Source organism: Vigna unguiculata, chromosome 6, assembly GCF_037176805.1.
Source record: "Vigna unguiculata cultivar grain cowpea cultivar isolate G323 ecotype 2 chromosome 6, ASM3717680v1, whole genome shotgun sequence".
In the NCBI taxonomy this organism is placed as follows: domain Eukaryota; kingdom Viridiplantae; phylum Streptophyta; class Magnoliopsida; order Fabales; family Fabaceae; genus Vigna; species Vigna unguiculata.
The window spans coordinates 6,486,874-6,503,768 of record NC_140797.1 but is presented as its reverse complement, the minus strand read 5'-3'; the positions used below and the strand labels follow the sequence as shown (position 1 = coordinate 6,503,768).

General features: G+C 26.8%; 1 protein-coding gene across 2 annotated transcripts; it reads left to right on the top strand.

Moving 5' to 3' along the window:
* Positions 1-1,182: 1,182 nt before the first annotated feature.
* Positions 1,183-4,422, top strand: LOC114188139 (OBERON-like protein). Of its 2 annotated transcripts, none has more exons than XM_028076686.2 (3): positions 1,183-1,378; positions 2,022-3,144; positions 3,677-4,422. In XM_028076686.2, the coding sequence occupies exons 2-3, from the start codon at positions 2,067-2,069 to the stop codon at positions 4,258-4,260; spliced, it is 1,662 nt and encodes a 553-aa protein (XP_027932487.1). In that variant the 5' UTR covers positions 1,183-1,378; positions 2,022-2,066; the 3' UTR covers positions 4,261-4,422. The 2 variants fall into 2 exon arrangements, with proteins under 2 accessions (XP_027932487.1, XP_027932486.1); XM_028076685.2 differs by having other exon boundaries at positions 3,656-4,422.
* The last annotated feature ends 12,473 nt before the right edge of the window (positions 4,423-16,895 follow it).

Sequence of the window (16,895 nt, the reverse complement as noted above, 5' to 3'; positions counted from 1 at the left end):
TGATTCAAGTGTAGTACATCACCATAAGACTTGTGGTATGTGAATAGTTTTATCCATACCTCACGATGGGAATCAAATGTTTTTACCAAACTTTGCCAAAGATTCTTTTGCGAGTGGATCACTCCTTTGTTTCTCTTTAAAACTTGAAGTTCTTTCATTAAGAGCAACAATTTGTCTCTTAAAATTCTTATACTCCATCTCATAGATTCGTTAATGAGTTCCAATAAGATAAACAATAATTAAGTAAAACAATATTAGTTCTTATTTTGTGATGTTTATATCTCATTTATATATTAAGTAAAGACACAACACATATACTGGTGCACTCAAGGAATAAAAGAATTTGTGTTTCTCCTTTATTTTGTTATGCAACTTAGTAGAACTAAGCACATTAAGGTGAAATATCATGTTAGCAGAGAAATTAGCCTGAAACATTATAATTCAAATAATTAGATTGTAGACATCATGACCAAAATACTAAGAACAAGTTTGAGACACTTTAGTATGACACTTTAGTATTCTGATTCTTTCAAACTTCAAATATCTTTCAATCCTTAGTGTTTTTAGTTGCTTTTAAGTAGTTCTTGATATATTTCAATCCAATCTTAATCATATTGCTTGCACATGTGTTGTTATCCAGGCTTAGTCTTATTAGCTTGTGGTCAAAAGTTGAGCTAAGGAAAAAAAGTACACAATTCTTATTTGTGATTCAAGTATGGGAATAGTTTTATCTAGATCTCACGATGGGTATAAAATGTTTTTACCAGACTTCGCCAAAGAGTCTTTTGTAAGTAAATCACTTTCTCTTCAAAACTTGAAGTTTTCTCATTAAGAGACAACAATTTAGGTCTTGAGAGTCTTATACTTCATCTTAGAGACTCCTTAATAAATTTCAATAGAAAAACAATAGAAACACCATTGGTCTTTTTTTCGTAATGTTTTATATCTCATTTATATATTAATCAAAGACACAATAAAGATACTACTACGACATTCAAGGAATCAAAGAATTGGAGTTTCTCTCTTGTTTTGTTATGCAACTTAAAAGGAAATCATTTTTCTCTAAACTTTACTACTTTTACTATTTTCTGGTTTCCCAGAATAACTATAAATTTATAAAATTATAAAATACAAGTTCGTAATCAATAATTACTATTAGACTAGAGTGAACAACATGGTGAATAAGTCTCTCCTTAGACTTTAAATACATGGAATATGACTTGAAAAACCGTAAGGACTATGGCGGCTAGTGTAATGTGAGAACCGGCTAAACCGGTCATCCGTGGCGTTGAAAAACAAGGGTCCTTGTACCTGTTTCATGTTGGATTTTCCGCTTTCACTGCTCAAACTCAAAGCGCCAAATATTCTCTCCGTTCAGGTCAGTGTTGTGTTGAATCAATCTCATCTTTATTATTCCATTGTCGTTTGGGTTCTTCAGAACAGTAAACTTTTCCAATTTCAAACTTCCTCTCATTTTCTGATATTTCTATGGTTAATTGCTGACTGTAAGCAAATTTGCTGATTTGCATGTCAAGGAGTTAATTCGTGTTAGTATGATGTCAGACTGAATTAAGAACTTTAATATTAGACTTTTTTTGCCATGGATTGTTTTGTTTTTTATCATTTACATTTGCAGACGGTCATCTATTGAATGATTACAACAATGATTATTATGAGTAAATCCCCAAATTGGTTCTTGAAATTGTAGGTCATGGTTTTGCAAAATGACAGTGACAAACAAAATATGAAAGGACTAGTCGGCAACTAATAGAGTATTCTAATAATTTTAATGACTAAAAGTTCTATCCATTTTAAGGACTAAATTGAGGGTTTACTTAACAATTTTCATAATCATTGCAGTCAAGAAAATATTTAATCCTGTGATGTCAATTTCTCTTGTATGAATTTTCTTTTGGTGTCGAATCTTCCCTCAAAAGAATGCAATAGTCATGGTGTAGAAATGTGTATAGAACAATCCCTGCCGCTAGTGACTGACAGTAACAGTGTAAATCTTTTGATAGGTACGTCATCTTATTCTGTAGCACCAACCAGAGGTCTTCTCCAAAATGCTCCCTTTGCGTCCAGAAGCACAGGTTAGAGGACTACAAACGTCTCTGTCTCTAGTTTCTTCAGATCCTCTCCGGTCTCCTGATGAACCTGGATCAAACTCTGACAATCTCCGTGAATCACCGGCTGAGAGTGCAAGTTCTCAAGAAACTTGGCCTACAGCTGCAGCAAAGAAGATGGAGAATAGAAAGACGGAGATTAATAGCCTTGAGCAGAAAGTGATTCACCGTGTTTCTGGTGCTGGCAAAGTTACTCTGCAAGACATTGCAAGAGAAAGTGTGGGAACGATATGTGAAAAAATGCGTTGTCTACCTCCGGTATATCTCGAAGAACTGAAAAATGGACTTCGAGTTATCCTTGAGGGAGGGAATGCATCGCAGCACAGAGAGGAATTTTTCATTTTGCAGAAGCTTGTTCAGAATAGAGCTGATTTGACAGAAAAGACATTGGTGAGAGCTCATCGAGTGCAGCTTGAAATCCTTGTTGCAATAAATACTGGAATTCAGGGATTTTTGCATCCTAGCATCAATCTATCACAGACTTCCCTGATTGAGATCTTTGGTTATAAGAGGTGCAGAAACATAGCGTGCCAAAACCTGCTTCCAGCTGATGATTGTACCTGTGAAATATGCACCAACACTAATGGTTTCTGCAATCTGTGCATGTGTGTGATCTGCAACAAGTTTGACTTTGACGTGAATACTTGCCGCTGGATTGGATGTGACTTGTGTTCTCACTGGACTCACACTGATTGTGCCATTCGCGAGCAACTTATTTGCATGGGCCCTTCTTCAAAGAGTGAAGCAGGACCAAGTGAAATGGTTTTCAGGTGTCAAGCATGCAATAGGACTTCAGAACTGGTGGGTTGGGTTAAAGATGTCTTCCAGCACTGTGCTGCCTCGTGGGATGGAGAGGCCCTAATGAGGGAACTTGATTATGTTAGTAGGATCTTTCATGGCAATAAAGAACCCCGAGGGAGGAAGCTATTTTGGAAGTGTGGCGATATCATAGAAAAATTGAAAACCAAAAACATGGATTCAAAGGCTGCTTCCCGGGCAATATTGATGTTTTTCCAAGGTACAAGAAATTTTGTTTTTCTTCCTTTTAACGTATATATAATAAGGCAATATCATGCCTCCGCATTTTGTCTCATTTATATTTATTGAATTCTGTTATGTCTAAATTATGAAAAGGTTGTTTGATTCAAAAATAAAATGCCTCAAAACTTGAGATGACATTGACAATTTTATTTGTTTTCTTCATTTGATCTATTGAAATTATATCTGCGCTGTCCACTTTGCTCTTCATTGAACCCTGAAATTGAAGTTATGAATGGTCTCTGCGCCGTCCACTTTTCTCACCATTGAACCCTGAAGTTCAAGTTATCAAAAGCAGGGGGAAAGTGGCATGCTATGGTTGGAAAAGTGGGCATCATCGATAAAGTTAATGCTAGAATTATAGTTGTTGGTTTCCTTTGCTTTGTTAGGCAAACGCTGTTATTTGGGGAGTGGGGGAGATATGGTTTGCTGTTAATAAAGTTAAATGCTTTGGTGTTGTTTGTTCTAATAAAAACATGTCCTAATTGAAGAGCTTGAGGTGGACTCTACAGAAGGCCTGGAGAATGGAGAAAGTGGAAGGTCGATTGCTCCGCAGGACGCATGCAATAGAATTGCTGAAGTGGTGGCGGAGGCCATACGAAAGATGGAAATGGTAGCTGATGAGAAGATGAGGATGTTCAAGAAGGCTCGCATGGATCTGGAAGCTTGCGACCATGAACTTGCTGACAAGTCAAGGGAAGTGGCAGAGTTGAAGATGGAGAGGCAGAAAAAGAAGCTGCAGATAGAAGAGCTGGAGAAAATTGTGAGGCTAAAGAATGCAGAGGCTGAAATGTTTCAGGTGAAGGCTAACGAGGCTAAACAAGAGGCCGAGAGACTTCAGAGGATTGCTCTTGCCAAGCAAGATAAATCAGAGGAAGAATTTACTAGCAACTACTTGAAGCAACGATTAAACGAGGCCGAGGCTGAGAAGCAGTATCTTTACAAGAAGATCAAACTGCAAGATAGTTCTCGCAGTAGTGGTGGTGATCCCTCTCAGATGCTGATATATTCCAAAATCCATGATCTTCTGTACAGTGTTCCTACCAAACCAGAAACTCAGGGTAAAGAGCACCACCCTTTTGGGACAAGTCCCTGAGACAAGTGATGCCAATCATTTTCCCTGTCATGGCTTAGTCATTCCCTTTGAACAATTTGGAATGAGCTCCTTCTGTGGCAATGTAATGTAATCATCAATTTTATATGCTCTCTTTTACACTGAGATAATGGTAAAGGAAGGCTTAAATATGTTTGAAACTAAGCTTGTTGTAAGCAGGTCGGCTCAAGGATAAAGCAAGTAAAGCACTCGTTTTAGACCTCAAAAATAAAAAGGCCTCATAAAAAGATTTTGTTTACTATTAATATTTTTTTATTAAATTATGTTTGAGAAAAAAAGTTTCAAATTTTTTTTAGTAGTAATTAATATATTTCTATTAAACTAATTATAAAATTATATTTAAAATGAAAAAGGCCTCAAAAAAATATTTTATTACTAATATAACTCTATTAAATTAATTATAAGTTTATGTTTGAGAATAAAATTTAATTAAATTATTATTAGTATATGTTAATTTTTATTAGTAGTAAAAACAATAAGTAATGTTTACAAGAAAAATAATGATTAACTATCTTTATTCTCTTATAATCAATTTGGATTTTATTTTCTTTTTTTGTCTCTCTACTAGCACTTTTTCCCGTGCAATGCATGGGAAACGAGATTTTAAAAATTTAAAAATATAATTAAATTTAATATAATTTTTTTTATAAAACTAAATAAATTTTTAATTAATTTTATGATAAAAAATTATTTAAATTATTTATATATTTTTTTAACAAGATATATTGTATATAATTATTTTAAATAATATATTAAAATCGAGTTAATTAAAATTAAGAAATTAAATAAAATTTTAAATATAATATTTAATAGATAATGTAGAAAAATGTAATAGTTGATTTTTTAATAACAAAGATGATGAACGATATATAAATTGTTAAGTAGACTCTATAAAAATACAAAAATAGACAATAAAAAAATAATGTGAAGAGTAAACAATATAAAACTATAAATGATAGGCCGTGTATATAAATATAAATAATGGATTCTTTCAAAATACAAATGTTAGACAGACGATGCAAACAAAACATCAAGATATAAACGATCGAAAACTATAAATGTAGACCCCATGTAGAAAGATATAAAGAATATATTAAAATCGAGTTAATTAAATTAAGAAATTAAATAAAATATTTAATAGATAATGTAGAAAAATGTAATAGTTGATTTTTTAATAATAAAGATGATGAACGATATATAAATTGTCAAGTAGACTCTATAAAAATACAAAAATAGACAATAAAAAAATGTGAAGAGTAAACAATATAAAATTATAAATGATAGGTAGTGTATATAAATGTAAATAATGGATTCTTTCAAAATACAAATGTTAGACAGACGATGCAAACATGCAAACCAAACATCAAGATATAAACGATCGAAAACTACAAATGTAGACCCCATGTAGAAAGATATAAAGAATAGACTATTCTTTTGGAGTCATTTTTCTATTTTTTTTTGATATTGAATTTCAAATTTAAATTTTGTTACCATATTTTTAAAGTTTTTACATTTTAGAATTTTAAATTCAAACTTTATTACTTTATATTATGAATTTTAAATTTGTCAATATGAATCTTAATTTAGAAAAAAAAAATATTGAAATTGAAACCATTAGTGAATTTTATATCTTTAAAAGTTTCAAGAATTTATAATTTTCATTTTGCATTTGATACACGGATGTCTATGTTATAAAAATTATGTTTTAAATTATTGTTTAAGCTTTTGTGAAATGTCAAAAATATGTGAAAGTTGTTCAAAAACATCTAAAAATTCATTAAAAAGGCTTTAATGTTCTACATCTTTTTGTATGGGTGTCAAAACGTGCCAGTCCGACCATTTAGCCTCTCCATGCCTTTTGACTTTACATTTTGAAATATTTTTATAGCTTAAGTGGAATATTTTTATAGCTTTTTGAAATTTCAAAATTCAAATTCAAACTTTATTACTATATATATTTCAAATTTCACAATATTATAATAAGATTAAAATTTAAATGGTAAGTATTTTCATATTTTTAAAGTTAAAAAAAATTGTAATTTTTGCATTATATTTTAATTATTATTATTAGGTTGATATTATTGTGTTATTTGATAATTATACTTTTATTAAATATTATTATATTTTATAATAATTATTATATCGTTATGAATTTTTGTATTTTTTATGAGAAACATTAAGAATATTTATTAAAAGGACTTTAAATTTGTGTACATGTTTTATATTTTAAATGTTAAATTTTATTTTATTTACGGTCTTTTACAATTTCAAATTTTAAATCCAAACATTATTATTTTATATATCAAAAAATATTAAGTTTCAAAAAACTAATTTAAAAAGCAGAAAACATATTGTTTTTCAATAAACTATTATTAGAATTTGTATGTATGAATGTTGTATATATTTGAAAGTTTGTAAAATAAATGAATGAAGCTTGTAAAATAAATAAATAAAAGGCTTAAATTATGAAAACTTGAATAATTGGTTATAATATTAAAAATAATTAAAATTTTAATTATGAAATTGTCATTTCAAACACTCTATACATAAAGAAATTAGACTATTCTTTTGCAAACATACTTTTAAAATATGTTAGTCAGAATTAATTTATATTGACTTTATGTTGTACCAAATCAATTAATTTAGAATTAAACAAATTAATTAAACATATAATCAATCTTTGTTACAATATTATTATACTTTTTTGATTTTAAATTTCAAATTCAAACTTTATTATATTACATATTTCAAATTTCAAATTTGGTAATATGCATCTTAAGTGTATTAAGAAAAAGAAGAAGTGAATCATCATCTTTAAGAATATGAATCTTAATGAAAATAAGGTATGAAAAAAATGAAAAGTTTTGAAAGGTGCATAAATCATCTTCAAAAAGTTACTTAAAAAAGGTTATAAAGATCTTTAAGAGTTATGATTCTCACTCGATAAAACATAATAGAGCACTAACCTTGATCCATGGAGATCCTATGAATATGCGTTCTTCAAATTTGTAATCTTGTGTACTCTTCAATCACCGTTTTCCAATCTATCTCTTTGCCTTTCTTTCTTTTCTCACACGTTCTTGATGGGTTACTGTAAAAAGAACCTTATGGTCAGAGACAGAACCCTAATTCCTTTTATAAACCAACGTCCATCAAGTTGGTTTTTATTTTATTTTTATCTTTATTTTATTATCACTTTCCATAATAATAACCAATAAGTCTTTATATTTTATTAAATCACAATTGGGTCCATCATAATATTTCAAATGAGTCACTAATAGAATTAATTCGTCAATTAATTCTAACATTCTCCCACTTGACTCATATGATGTCATAACATTATGTGATTTAATACATGAACATAATGCGCAACAAAAGACCTTGCATAAATTGGTTCCATCATTATTCATAATTAAAGATACAGAAATAATAAGAGTCATGGCGGTCACACATCATTTGATCGACATGATCCCTTCCATGTACTACTATATCATCCCTTTCTCCTTAATATGACCTTAAAAATGAGAAGTCAATAATGAGTTCAAACATAATGTCATTTTACAAAGCAATAACATAACATAATTTGTTTTCTTCATCATAATTTGCATGCATAAACATAAAGAAGAAAACACAGATTTCAGAAATTTATACATTAGGGAGCTCAGAGTGTCACATAAACATTCAAAACATTAACATTCAACATTCACTAGTAGACATAATGCCCATATTCTTTACATGACCAGCATACAATTTGGGTGGTAACCCTTTTGTTAAAGGGTCAGCAATCATAAGATCTGTGCTAATATGTTCTATTGACACTTTACGTTTCTGAACTTTTTCTTTAACGACAAAGTATTTCAACTCCATATGTTTAGCACCTTTAGAATAAAAGTGAAAAGTTTTGAAAGGTGCATAAATCTTCTTCAAAAAGTTACTTAAAAAAAGGTTATAAATGCAACTTACTTAAAAAACGTTATCGTTAAAAAAATTATTTTGAAAAATATTGTTGAGGAAAGCCACTAACAATGCTCTGAATTTCAAAATAGTATGCATTGTTTTTGGCTTTTACCCATATTTTATGCACATATCAAAGAAATCAAAGAAAGAAGAATAAAAGAAGAAACTCGACCTTGTAAACCAAATCATGGAATCTGAAAAAACGTTAGACATCTATGTATAAAAGTTTATTGTATCACACATTTGAAAAAATGAAAAAGAAAATGAAAAGTGCATATCTATTTTTTTCGATAAAATTTAATGTTCATACAAAATATTTATGGTTGGTAGAGATTGAAGGATGTGTGTTGGAAAAAGGCATATATCAAAAAACAACATTTATTTAATGTGTGTGTTAGAATCAATACATGAAAATATGTGCACTCATTTAATGCAAAATATGTTATTATATTATTATTGAATATTATTATGAATTATAACATATTATTTTATTATTAAGAATCATCAAAGTTTTTCAACTCTTTATTTTTAAGATTTTATTCCCAAATACTATATTTTTTAAGATTATTTTTTAATTATAATAACCAATAAATAAATGAATCAAAAAATACATAGTAAATATAAAAAAAATAATTACATTGAAATTCTGAAGTAACGACATAGTCACTCCCTAAATCCTGCATCCAAAAGACTCAATAAGATGGTCCAACTAATTCATTAAATAAATTGAATAAATATGTGTGCATCATTTATCAGTATTTCAATTATGTTAATATTTATTTAAAAATATGAATATGAAAAAGTGATTTAGCAATTCAAAAACAATGATTACATTGCATTTAATATAATAATAAATAAATATAAATAATAATTGAAAAAATAAAGAAAGAAATAAATAAATGAAGTTTGTAAAATAAATAATTAAAAGGCTTAAGTATGAAGACTTAAATCATGAAAAAAATCGTTTCTGAGGATTTTTTCACGTTACTTAAATCAAAGACATTTTGAAAACACAAAACGCTTCCAAAATATAACACTTGAGTGACCGACTACAATATTAAAATAATTTAAATTTTTAATTATGAAATTGTCATTTTTAATCACTGGGCATACATACTCGTATAAAACATACTTTCAAATATGTCACTGTCAGAATTAATTAATATTGACGTTATATGTTCTACCAAATCAATTAAATAAGAATTAAATAATTAGTCAAACTTTGTCACCATATTATTCTAGTTTTTTGTGATTTTGGATTTCAAATTTCAAATTTTGTAATATGAATCTTAAGTGTATGGAAACAAAAAAAGCAAACTATCATATTTGAGAACAGGTATCTTAAGTTATTTTTATTTTTGTCAATATAATTGATTTCTGGGGATGAAAAATAGGTATGGAAAAATGAAAATTTTTAAAAGGTGTATAAACCTTCTTCAGAAAGTTAAATAAAATTAAGTAAATATTGAAAGAGTCATTCATAGATTTAACAGTGTGATCTTGATTTTAATTTTAAATTTTGAAAATTTGGATTTCACCTTAATGATATGCATTTATTATAAAAGAAAATTGTAATTTATGATTTGCATTTAGTTTATTTTTATAATTGTCAAATAGTAAATTTAATGTTATGAAATTAAATTTATTATTTAAAATACTTACTTCAAAATATATACAATGAAATATTTAATTATATATTTATGGTTGAAAGTATTTACTTTCGTATTAAATTAGAGGATTATTATTATTATTATTATTATTATTATTATTATTTAATATATATATATATATATAATTTATATAATTAAAAACATTATTTTCTAAAATGTTGTAGGTTATAACTTTGTACGTCCAAGATCAATTAAGATTTTTGAATGTCGTGTTGCCATAAGATGTTTTGGTAACTGAAGATTACTTCTATTTTTTCACTCATACATCTTTTGAATTTATTTTTTCCAATAAGTTTACTAATATAACTTACTTAAATAAGGTTATCACTGAAAAAATTTATTTTCAAAATATTGTTAGTAAAAATCACTAATAATGTTGTGAATTTGAAAACGGTACATCTTGTTTATGACTTTTACCTATAATTTTTGCACATATAAAAAAAATCAAAGAAAGAATAATAAAAGAATAAACTTGACATTGTCGACCAAATCACAAAAAACAGTTGACATTTTTGCATAAAAGTTCATTGTATCACACAATTCAAAAAATGAAAAAGAAAATGAAAAGTGCATACCACACTCATTTAACGTTTGTGCTAGACTCAATGAATGAAAAGATGCGTACTCATTTAATGTAGAATAAAATTTTTGATAAAGGTATGCAATCAAGTTTTTTTTAAATTTATTATTTGTTTATCGACAAATTCATAAAGTCTAAAATATATGTATTTATTATATATTATATATAATAAATATATATTTATTTATTTTGTTATCTATTCTTTGTTATTTCTCTTTCTATCTTTGTTCTTTGTTATAAGTTAATTATTGCCTACTATTTACTATTTATTCATTTATTTGTAATATTTATGTTTAATAATGGTTAAATTTATAACTCAACAATAGTGTTAGCTTTGCAATATTATGTATTACATATTAGATCATATATCATTAGAGATTTGATAATTCAAAATGACTTTTACTTTACATGAAGGTGAGAAGATTTTTGAAATCAGTATAAAACTTGTTCAAAAAGATAGGTAGATCTTTTAAAACATTTTTCATTTAAAATTATAATACAATAAATTCAAACATAACATTGCATTGAGACACACGAAAAGTTGTTTGTTTCTTCATAATTAATGCAAATTAATGATAAAAACGCGTTGGAAGAGACAAAAGTTTACCTTAAAATTGTTGGGAGAAACTGAAAAGTTGTTTTTATTCTTCTCAAAAGTTTACCTTGAAAGTAGTGTTGGAAGAGACTGAAAAGTTGTTTTTATTCTTCTCAATATCTTACCTTGAAAGTAGTGTTGGAAGAGACTAAAAAGTTGTTTTTATTCTTCTCAATATCTTTTAATTTTTGGAGGATGAAAATTAAGTTTTGAAAAGCATAAAAAACTTCTTCAGTAAGCTAGGTAAAACAAAAAATAAAAGTCTTAATTTTTATTTTGGTATATAAATGTATTTAAAGTAAGTAATATAAAATAGTTAATAATGGTTAAAATTAGAATTCAAAACAATATTATTTTAAAATATAAAATAGAAAACATTATAAACATAAAAGGTCTTTTAAATAAGAATAAAAAACTTGCGATGAAAAATAAATGAAATAGAAAAAATTAATCAAACGGATAAATAACTATGATATCTTTGTTGATTTTGTCTTTATCACTTTCAAAAATCAGCTATTATCGTTCCTCAAGTTCAAACTTTGTAAATGTTATTGACCACTAAACATTATTGACAAATATGAATACATTATAATAAACGTTTCTCCAAACTTTATTTCTTCTTAAGTATTTATTTTATTATAAATATTTCTCATTCAAACTTTATTTTTATTAATTATTTATTTTGCTTATTCATTTGTAATATTTAATTAAGTTAATTAAATTTAAATACTTATTTCTTGGCATTACTTTGATTACAATGGATACGAATAAGTGTTGATAGATTTATTCATAATTTACGACTTTTAAGACAGTATACAATATAGAAAAAGTGATAAAAAACGTTAATTTTAACTGATATTTAACCATAACAATAGATTGGTAATGAAGAAGAATAGTAAGAGAAGATGGAAAAGATCGTTACTTATAGATGGATGATGAAGTGGGAGAAGATTGCTACTTATAGAATGCGAATAGATCGAGAGATATACATACATTTCAACATTCGTAGTTTATATAAAGAGAATACGATAATGATGGTTATTCTAACAGTCACAATTGTACACCATGATGGTTCACATTTATTGCTTATCCTGCACTTACACAACTTATTAAATAGCAAAAATTATGGTTAAATAAATAAACAAAAATAAATTAATTTTAATTCAAATATAAAGACAAAATTATAAATGTGTTGATCATGACTATTCCAACCATAAATATAAATAATAACATTTGAGTTATTAAAATGGAATGTATAATAAAAAAATAAATTAAATTTAAACATTTGAAATGGAACCTTTGGAAAAAACAAATTCTAATGTAGAAAATGAAGAAAAGAAAAAAAGATAACCTTCATTGTGGTAGAACAAAAACTTCAGTCAAAGAGAACTAAAAATCCAAAAATATAAAAATCCATCGATCGAAAGTGAAAATCAGTAAAAAAAATATGAATGTGTTTGAGATCTAGGAGAAGAAGTATTCAGATCTAGGAGAAGAAGAAAAGCTTGTACCTTTATTGTGTTATTCAAACATTTCATCCATTTGATAGAAAGAAATCATCCATCAGAGAAAAAAATAACTTCAAAAAAGTATTTAGATTTGGGAGAAGAAGAGAAGATTCGCGAGAAGAACAAAAACTTATACCTTTATTGCGCTCTTGAAAATATTCACTCTTCAGAGAAAAAACAAACATAAAAAAAATAATCAGATATGGGAGAAGAAGAAAATATCTGCGAGAAGAACAAAAGTTTCAACCTTTAACCTTTATTGTGTTCTTGACACATTTCATCTATCTGCCACAAAAATTCATCCATCAAAGATAAAAAAACATAAAAAAGTACTCGGATCTTGGAGAAGAAGAAAAAATCTTTTTTAATGTTCTTGATGCTTATGAATCTGAGAGCAAAACATATATAAAGAAAACTAGATCTGAGAGCAAAACATCCATCGAACAGATAAATATGACAAAGAAAAGAAGATAAATATGGTAGAAGAACGAAAAATAGTAGAAAGTTTTTACCTTTTTGGTGTTCTTGACGGTGCTCATGATTCTAAGAGCAAAACATCACTCCAAACCAAAAAAATACATTGCATGTGTTTGAACTCTTCATTTTAAGCCTGTCAATAAAAGAAAAATACCATCAGCGCAAAAAACAGTTAGATCAAAGTAAATATAAGAAAAATATGAGTTGTTACCTTGAAAAAGCTGGAAAAAAAATCTAGGTAAAAAAATGATATCTCGTAGTGACCAATGTTAGACTAATTTCAGTGATCTGTACAAAATGACCAAACCAGAGATCAGGCAAAAAAAAAGAAGAAGATGAACGGTTTGCTTGTAAAAGGTGAAGAAAAAGAAACATTTGTAAAAAAAAAAGGAATCTGGTCATAAAAATGACATACCAGTTAAGTTGTACAGCTTGAAAGACTCTTATATGTGTTTGAACTCTTCATTTGAAGACTGTAATCAAAAGAAAAATATCATCAACGTAAAAAATAGTTAGATCAAAGTAAATATAAGAAGAATATGAGATGTTTGCTTCAGAAAGCTGAAAATAAAAACGAAATTTGGGTAAAAAAACCATATGTCGCAGTGACCCATATTAGAGATGTAGAAAAAAAGAAAAATACCATCAATGCAAAAAAAAAGTTAGATGTGAGAAAATATAAGAAGAATATGAGTTGTTTGCTTGAGAAAGGTGAAAACACAAACAAAAACGGAGATACAACATCTTCAGATCTGGGTAAAAAAATGATATCTTTAGATCTTCTCATTCCATTCATCTGAAAAGAATGATGAAAACAGAGATACCACAAAAATAACTACAGATCTAAAGAAGTTAGACAAATAATCGAAAAAGAGAAGTCTGAAGATGAAGAGGTGTTGTGTGCACATGAAAAAAACAGAGAAAACAAGAAGATAGAGAAGAAGCTGAAGAGTCTAGGGTGTGTGTGAGTGAGAAAGACGTGAGAAGAAGAGGGAGAGAGAAAACTGAGAAGAAAAAAAGACGTTGGCAGGAAAGAGGAGCGGAAGTTGAGAAGAAAAAAGATAATTTTTTGATTCTGATTTATTTTTTGAACGTTCAAAATTCTCTTTGATTGACACGTTATCATTTATTCCTTTTGTAGAATCAAAATTTTGAATTGAATTGGGTCAGATATATTATTTAATAGAAAAAGTTTCCTTTTGTTAGTTCAAAATTGTATATAGTATTAGATGACTTTTACCTCTTCTTACTTTATTTTCTTCTAATAATCTTTTTTTCTTGAGTATTGGCAGACTACAACCTTTAAATATCTTGAATCTCATGTTGTCCGTGTGTATCAATTTTTTCATCCTCATTTTTGGTTAGTATGTTTTTTCTTTCTATTTGTGTTGTTTGTTATTTTTATTCTGTTTTAGATTTGTATTAGAATTAAAAATGTATTTCTTTTGCGTAGTTTTGTTTTTCTAGTACTTTTAGATTTATATTTTTTTTTTGCATATATCTTGAGGAGAAACTAATTTTTTTTACAAAATTATTAGTTGAATTATGGTTTAGTTTTTGGTGGATAAGAGATTAATTGAAGCATAATTCAAAGTTGAGTTTTCTGTATAAAAATAATTCTAGTTTAAGGAAAAAATAACTTACTATCAAGTTTATAAGAGCAATGTTTTTGTAATTATTTTTATTAATGATTAATCTTAAAATAAACAGCTTTGCAAGTTTGTGAAAAAGTTGAGACTTAGAACGAAAAAGAGATTTGAGACTTTAAGATACTGCAAGACTACTATCGAGTTTATTTTCTTGACAACCAGAATCAGATTTTATTGTTTTATTTCATTCGTTTTATATATTTATCTTTAGTAGTTTTTATATATTATCATTTTTTATTTCATATAAAATATATAGATATGTCAACTAGAAAAATTGAATGAGACTATTCAAGAATTCAAAAGAAAAGAAAAATTGAGACTTTAATTGCATAACAAAAAGGAGCTATGAACAAAAAAGAGCAAATGTTTTGTGTATTACGGTGTGTAGATATTTCATTTTTAAAAGAAAAATGCTTAAACCTTGAAAAATATTTAAAACATGATAATTTGTTGGATATTGATGGATTTGATTCAATTTCAGAATTAAATATCTTAAGGAAAATTATAGGTTTGGAAAATGATAAACCAATTGACATTCTTAATAATATAAAAAGAATAAATTATTTTCCAAAAGCATATATAATTTATAGAATAATGTTAATAATTCTAGTGTAAGTTGTTTAAGTCAAAATGAATTTCTCAAAGTTAAAGATAATAAAAACTTATTTAAGACCAACAATATCTCAATAAAGATTAAACAAATTAATTTTATTATTTATTAAAAAATAAATATTAAATGAAATTAATTATGACAATTTAATAAATAATTTTGTATAAAAAAAACTCAAAAAGTAAATTTTAAATAAAAAATCTTATTTTTTAAGCTTCTTTTATACCTCCCAAATCGTTGAGCTGCACCTTGTTGTAAGCATTATTATTATTATTATTATTATTATTATTATTATTATTATTATTATTATTATTATGCTTTTTGTGTGGAATTGTTAATTGCTGCGTGATTTGTGGCCACTAGTAAGTTGAGTTAGATGTTTGACAATCTGATCAACTTTTCAACATGAAGCTTTAAGAGAAAATTAAAAAGTGAAATGATTTAACTTTCTCTTGGTTTGTTGTAGATTTTTTTGTTTACTTTTTAAAAAACTTGCTTATAAGTTAACTTTAATTTAAGGGAGACACTTGAATATTTTATTTTTTTATTAATATATTTGTTCGATAATAATCTCTGGTATGATTAAAATTTCGGGTAGCATTAAATATTAGTCATTATTTTGGTTTACACAGACAATTAATATTTTAGTGCGCGACATCAGAGATCATATTCATATAGTTGCGAATATGAATACAACAAAATATAAAACTATTAATGTTTCTGCGGAGAACAAATAACATATGTCAGACATAAATATCATCTTACCTCAATTCGCAATCTCTCTAGTTGGATATATAAATAAAACTAGTGACGCATACAAAATTATCTACAATCATGTTCATTAATTATGAGAACAATTAATCAACCTTTGGGCGATCCTTAAATGTCTTATAATTAATGAATTTTAATTAACCCATAAATTTAATTATTCATAATTTAGCATCCATACTATGGGTAATTAAAATAAAAAACATTAATAATTTGAAATTATATAAACATTAAAATTTTGGCCACTTTGGTGACTAACAAAATTTATCATACTTAATTTCAAATAAATAAATACACATACATTTAATTGCTATAAACTTTATATAGCATCTTCATTAATTTTAATTTAACAATAACAAACATAAATATTATTGCAAATTAAAATTAAAATATTAATTATTTATATAAATAAAATAATTAATATTATTTATTTTATTGGTAACATAAACCAATAAAAATATTACACTTTAATCTTAATAAATAAATAAACATAATTTAACAAAACCACTAATTACACGGTTCACATATTATGAAATTGGAAAACTTCCAATTTTCACACGTTCACTCACGTAATAATTTTCACTCCAAATTTGAAGGCTCATGCATTCACACATTATTCACGTTCATGCAACAGTTTTTTTTCATCAGTTTTTTCAATACCACGTAACTGTCCATTATATTTTCATTCCAAATTAAACAACTTTCAAACTTCACAATAACAATAATGGCACAGCTTGTTTGTGGCAGCAGCAGAATTCATACATAATTTAAAAATACTCATAAAGCATTTAAATTATAAACCC

What these genes read in the sequence shown, in the direction of transcription:
- LOC114188139 (XM_028076685.2), top strand. Translation starts at nt 2,067, where the DNA reads ATGCTCCCTTTGCGTCCAGAAGCACAGGTTAGAGGACTACAAACGTCT. An exon ending in AATATTGATGTTTTTCCAAG is followed by an intron (nt 3,145 to 3,655) that starts GTACAAGAAATT and finishes TCCTAATTGAAG; the next exon opens with AGCTTGAGGTGGACTCTACA.